General features: G+C 44.4%; 1 protein-coding gene across 1 annotated transcript; it reads right to left on the bottom strand.

The window, feature by feature from the left end:
* Window positions 1-930: 930 nt before the first annotated feature.
* Window positions 931-4,429, bottom strand: LOC143882791 (uncharacterized). The gene is made up of 2 exons (XM_077386207.1): window positions 1,307-4,429; window positions 931-1,182 (listed from the first exon to the last, which is right to left on the bottom strand). Exons 1-2 carry the CDS (start codon window positions 4,427-4,429, stop codon window positions 1,174-1,176), a joined length of 3,132 nt encoding a protein of 1,043 aa, XP_077242322.1. The 3' UTR covers window positions 931-1,173.
* Between the last annotated feature and the right edge of the window lie 1,571 nt (window positions 4,430-6,000).

The following is a 6,000-nucleotide window of genomic DNA, read 5'->3' as shown; positions in this document are numbered from 1 at the left end:
GAAGCTGATACTTTCTGATTCTTTCAAAGAATTTTCTTAAAGCGACAGTATGCTCTGGTCGAGTCTTTCCCTTGACGATCATATCATCTACATAGACCTCGACTTCTTTGTGGATCATATCATGAAGAAGAGTAGTTGCAGCTCTCTGATAAGTAGCACCTGCATTCTTCAACCCAAAAGGCATTACTCTGTAACAGTAAGTTCCCCACTGAGTAGTAAACGCTGTCTTGATCATATCTTCTGGCGCCATCTTAATCTGATTATATCCTGAAAACCCATCCATAAAAGATAACAGAGCATGACCAGCTGTATTGTCCACCAGAAGATCAATGTTCGGAAGCGGAAAATCGTCCTTCGGGCTTGCTTTGTTGAGGTCCCTGAAGTCCACACACATCCTGACCTTTCCGTCCTTTTTGGGCACCGGTACTATATTCGCTAGCCATTCTGGATATTCAACAACTTGAATGAATTTTACTTCCAATAGCTTTTTAACTTCATCATGAACTTTTAACTCCCATTCTGTTTTAAGTTTTCGAAGTTTTTGCTTCTTTGGCTTTGCGCCAGGGATTAGAGGCAATCGATGCTGGACAATGTCTTCGCTCAATCCCGGCATGTCATCATAAGACCAAGCAAAAACCTCCTTGAACTGCTTAAGTAAAGTGATTAATTCCTCACGCTCTTCGGGAGATAAAGTTTTGCCAATTCGTATTTCCCGAATTAAGGTTTCGTCACCAATATTTACAGTTTCAATTTCCTCTTCGAGCGGTCTTGCTCGGCGACTCTCCTCTTGTTGAATCATATGTTTGATTTCAAGGGGAGTTTCGTCGGCATCCTCATCAGAGAAGGAATCTTGATTATCATTATTAATATTATCAGTTTTAAGAGCAGATTCAGTACTTGAAATGGAAACAGGAGAAACAGAAACAGGAATGTATGTAAAAGAGTCTTTCATTTCATTCATAGAATTGGTTACATCAAGAATGGAATAGCCCACAGCAGGCATTGCATTGGACTTTAACGATGTATTCAAAGACTCAACAGACAACTCAACATTGAACTCAACCAACGCTGGCATATGTGCAGTTGAAGAAATAAACTCATCATCTAAAGTACTCTTGGACTCGACCTTATTAGAAAGAGACTTGTCACCGACTCCGGAACCAGATCCAACTTCTACGGTACCTGCATCAAAAGAATCGTTAGAATAAACAAACTCAATATCAGACTGGGAAGTAGACGTATACTTAGAGACTACTGACTCTTTTGAGGAAACGGGACTATACTGAAAGACTACTCGAGGTAAAACCTGGGAGGTCCAGTTGGTCAAGGGTCCCTCGGCTGGGGTGATTAACTCTGCGGGGTTCAGAATGAATGCATCTCTGCCTACAACTGCCACCTCTGACGCTTCGGTCTCACCGCCAACCACTGGATATTCAATCTGAAACATGACATTCAGACAGCTCGGCTCTAAAACATCGGCCCAATCAGTTTCCGATGCTTCCTCAGTAATCCGAACACTCATTGGCGCTTCTGATAACTCCAGGTTAAAGAATATTTCGAAACCCGGAAACCTCTGCCCTGTCACATCATCGGTCCATGGCTCAGCAAACCCGCAAAATGGAAAATCTGCCCCCTCTTTTCTGAAAATGCCGTTTCTGACCAGACTGATTGATCCCATAGGCAATTCTAGTCCCCGGCGGCGGCACTCGGCCCATTTCAGCATGTATCTTTTCATTTCCTTGACCTCCTGCTCGGTCGGCTCATATCCCAGGCCAAAGAGACCATTGAAAGTTCTGATCACAGGCCACTCAGTAGGGCCTTGATGATATTTGCCCAGCCCTGCGCCCGGAATATAACCTTGTTTACGGATCATCCTGACTACATTCGAGTTGGTGCTAGTCAAGAAGAAAACTTCCTCGCCCATGGCTTCTTTCATGGATATGACCGACACCTCCAGTGAAAAACCTGTCAAGCTGACATCGGCTTCCTTCCCAACTACTAGCTCTTGTGAAATCTGCCCAATCTCTAAGTCCGGGTCACCCTTTACAGTCACTACCCTGCCGTTATGAACAAACTTCAACTTTTGATGAAGGGTAGAAGGGATAACTCCGACCTTATGCAGCCAAGGTCGACCCAATAACAGCAAGAAAGAAGCCTTAATGTCCAATACTTGAAATTCGATGTCGAAGTCTTCTCCTCCAATCTGGATTTCAGTGGCCAGGGTTCCGATAACATCTCGCCGGGTGCCATCATACGCTAATATACCCTGCTCAGAAGGAATGAAATCCCCGGGCCCGAAGCCCAAAGTTGCTGCAGTACTTAGAGGACAAATATTCAGAGCGGACCCATTGTCGACTAGCACTTCGGGTACCCTTTTCTTGTTGCAGATCACAGTAATTTTGAGTGAACGGGCATGGTCACTCCCTTCAGGAGGTAAATCATCGTCCGTGAAAGATATTACCTTGGAAGTCCTAGTTACCGCGACTAGGCTTACTAACTCATCGGGAGTGATCTTAGTTGACACCTGAGCAGCATTCAACTCCTTGAGTACAACCTTCCTGTGCTTAGACGAAGACATAAGTAGGCCCCAAATGGAAACGTTTGCTTGGGTCTTCTTCAGCTGCTTCAACAGATTATCTTCTTCCTCATCTGCACTCGGCCTACTCTGCCCCTGATTCTCAGCTGCTCTTACTGCTTCTACAGGGTTTTCTGCTCTCAATTCCGCGGGCTTGAACACACGGCCACCCCTGGTAACATGACGAAGCTCGTCACACTGATCTTCTAACAGAAGCAAATCATCTGCATCCATTCTCAGAACATACGGAGTTTCAATTACCTCCTCTTCTTCAAAATCACCCATCCTTAGAACATAAGGCGTTTCCTTTTCTGCCTCGACATCTTCACATCGAAGGACATATGGAGAGGACGCCTCTGCCAAGCTGGTGCTCCCCCTCCAGAGGGCATAAGACCTTTCTCTTTCCATCTCCTCGATCTCTTCAGGATCAAATCTTAGAATATAAGGTTCATCAGGAGTGATTGCACAAATGAGAATGGATGGATCAAGAACTGGCTCCTCGACAAAAATGGCATTCGTCGCAGGAGGAGGAATTGCACGATGATTGGGAAGGGGATTCCGAGTTACATTGGGCCTTTCCACCTCAAGCTTTCCGTTCTCTAACATAGTCTGGAGCGCATGCTTTAAGGCCAGACATCTTTCAGTGAGGTGACCCGAATTTCTGTGGTATTCACAATACTGGTCTGCTCTCCAATATGGGGGTAACGGGTTAGGTACTGGCCTAATTTCAGGTAGCCTGATTTTCTTATCCCTTATCAACTTTTTCAGAATCAGAGGTAAAGGGTATGGGAGCGGATCAAAGTGCCTCAGAGGTTTTTGTTCTACTGGGGCTGGGGCTGGTCTCGCCAGCTCTGTTACAGTCCTGGCCTCCGGGCGAACATAGTTTACGTGGTCAACTTCTTTCTGTGCGACCACGGGTCTCTTTCCTTCCCTGATCTCTGATGGGAGCCTGGCCCTCAGACCCTTAGCTATTGCATCCTCAGTCCTCGTCCCAGTCTTAATTAGATGGTCAAAATCGGTGTAATGCTGAGGGGACAAAAAATGGAAATACTGCGGCGACAAACCCTTGATCACCAGCTTGATCTGATCTTCTTCTGATAGCCTCTCGCTTAGCTGGGCAGACTTTCGACGCCAACGACGGATGAAAAAAGTAAAGGTCTCCAGAGGACCTTGCTTTAACTGCTTGAGATCCCTTTTGGTAACCTCTATCCCCTCTTCCATAGAAAACTGCTCTACAAATTTGTTGGAGATGCTTTGTAAGGTCTTCACCTCTTCGGGCTTTCGACGTAGAAACCACTTCTTCGCCACCCCAGTAAGAGACATTGGAAAGACCCTGGCCATTTGCTCAGGAGATAGCCCACACTGCTGCGACATCTCAATAAACCACCTCATATGATTCCGGGGACATCCAGTCCCATCATATTTGTCGTAATCGGGGGTTTTGAATTTAGGGGGCAAGGTGACTCCCGGAGACATTATCAGCTCAGATATATCGAACTGCTTTGGGCCTTGATGCTTCAAGCTTTCCATTTCTTTTGTCAGCTTCTCCAATTGATCAGCTACCTGTTTTTCTTTATTATATCGGGCCACATCTGGAATGCAATATTCTTCAGCATACTGCCCTTCCTCTAGGTCGACGTCTACTGGTGAAATGAAAGGGTGGTTCAAATTTGCAGGGCTCGGATTTGCCGGTATAGCGGGAGGGGGTTGAACCGTAGGTGCTCTAGAAGTAGAGACCTTTTCATTAGACTGGGCTTTCATTTGGGCCATCTCCTCTTTCATAAAGGCCATATCCCGGGTAAGATTCACCATCATCTCTTGAATTTTAGTTAGCGCATCATTGGGTTCAGCCATTTGGACAGACTCTAGGGATTCAGATGATTCAGATAAAGAGGATGCAGATTGTTCAGGTAAGGTTAACGGTTCAAATTGACGAATGAGTCTAGACGTGGTTGACTGTCTAGACCATGCAGGTTGACTGACACCTGAGGGAGCGATGTTTGCTCGATTTTAGAATCCTGTATTGGAAATTAACATACTAAATTAAAACGATAAGCATTGAGATAAAGTATTCTGTACCAAATAAGATAAGAGAAAGACATAAATGCTATTCCATTGATCAATAGTCAAAATGTAGTTACAATCAAAACATTAGTCTTTGTTAACAATTGGATGAAAGTAACCATTTACAATGAAATTTGAAGAAATTAAAATGACAATTTCATGAAAAGGAATCTTCAAAGCTCTTCGATCCGAGCTCTCTTGTTTGCAGGCTTCTCCAGTATTTCTCCCTTCCGAAGTTTAGATGCGAAAGCAGATCTCCTCTCCGCGATTTTGTCTCTCCAAGCAGCTACTATGGATGCAATGAGATCAGGAGTAAGGTTTTCACAGCTAGGTGGTGTGATAACCTTAGGAGTACAAGAGTGTGCGGTAATCTGACAAGGGAAGCACAAAGGTGCATAGAAAGATGATTTCTCTAAACCCATAAGATAAACAAATGAGTATGGGTAGGTGCTGGTGATAATTTGTGGACATGATTGACTCACCCAATGAAATTGGTTTTCCCTTACATTCTGCAGCCAATGGCGCCATTCATTAAGCTGAGATTGCTTAACCTTTGTCTTCCAAGAATGAAAACTCTTAAGAGTGTACTCAATGCTGTTTTGTGGCTGAAGGATAGTGAGTTTCTCACATAGCCACACATATAACAGCTTAGCACATCCGAAAAAATTATCCTGCACCTTTTTACTAGCAATGAGGTCTAAGCCATAAAAGGTTTCGGCTAGCATTGTAGGGACAGGATTTCTCCCCTCATTTATCTGATCTACTATCGCCAACAAAGTGAAAGGGGCGGCACTAGAGTCTCTGCGAAGGACATGGCGTGCAAAGACAACAAAGACTAACGCATTACGTCGACACTCCTGAAAACGGGAGTCAGTAGGATCGACGTTTTTGGAAAACAACTCAATGAGGGTCTGAAATTGCACATTTCTCTCTGTTAAGCAATGCAGAGTTTTCACAACCTTATTTTCGAATAATCTGCGAAAGAGATCATGAGGAGAGTCTATGCTCGAAGGTCGGATCCAAAGTCCCTCAGGAGGAAGCTCTAGCAAGGCACACCAATCTTCAAATACAGGACAAAGTTCAAAAGATCCAAATCGAAAGACATGGAAGACAGGGTCCCAAAATCCAGCAGCTGCTTGAAGAAACTTCCAATTTATACCACGACTATTCAGATGGGTAAAAGAACTGATGAAACGCTCGGCCACACTCCTTTCTTCACATCTCAACGGAAAAGATTTAACAGTCTCAGCTATCCACTTGTCTAACAAATTATTCGCCATGATCCGACCTAAAATTCAGATAGGACAAAGATCAGGAGAGAATGGGGATAACTTTGCATAGACAAATGACCAGGGTAATCT

Source organism: Tasmannia lanceolata, unplaced genomic scaffold (genome assembly GCF_043159265.1).
Source record: "Tasmannia lanceolata isolate RefF3 unplaced genomic scaffold, GAP_Taslan_0.1 ptg000008l, whole genome shotgun sequence".
Taxonomy (NCBI): Eukaryota; Viridiplantae; Streptophyta; class Magnoliopsida; order Canellales; family Winteraceae; genus Tasmannia; species Tasmannia lanceolata.
This window is presented reverse-complemented; position numbering and strand designations above follow the sequence as displayed.

Excerpts from the sequence above, each read along its gene's own strand:
- LOC143882791 (XM_077386207.1), bottom strand. The coding sequence starts at position 4,429 with ATGGCTGAACCCAATGATGCGCTAACTAAAATTCAAGAGATGATGGTG.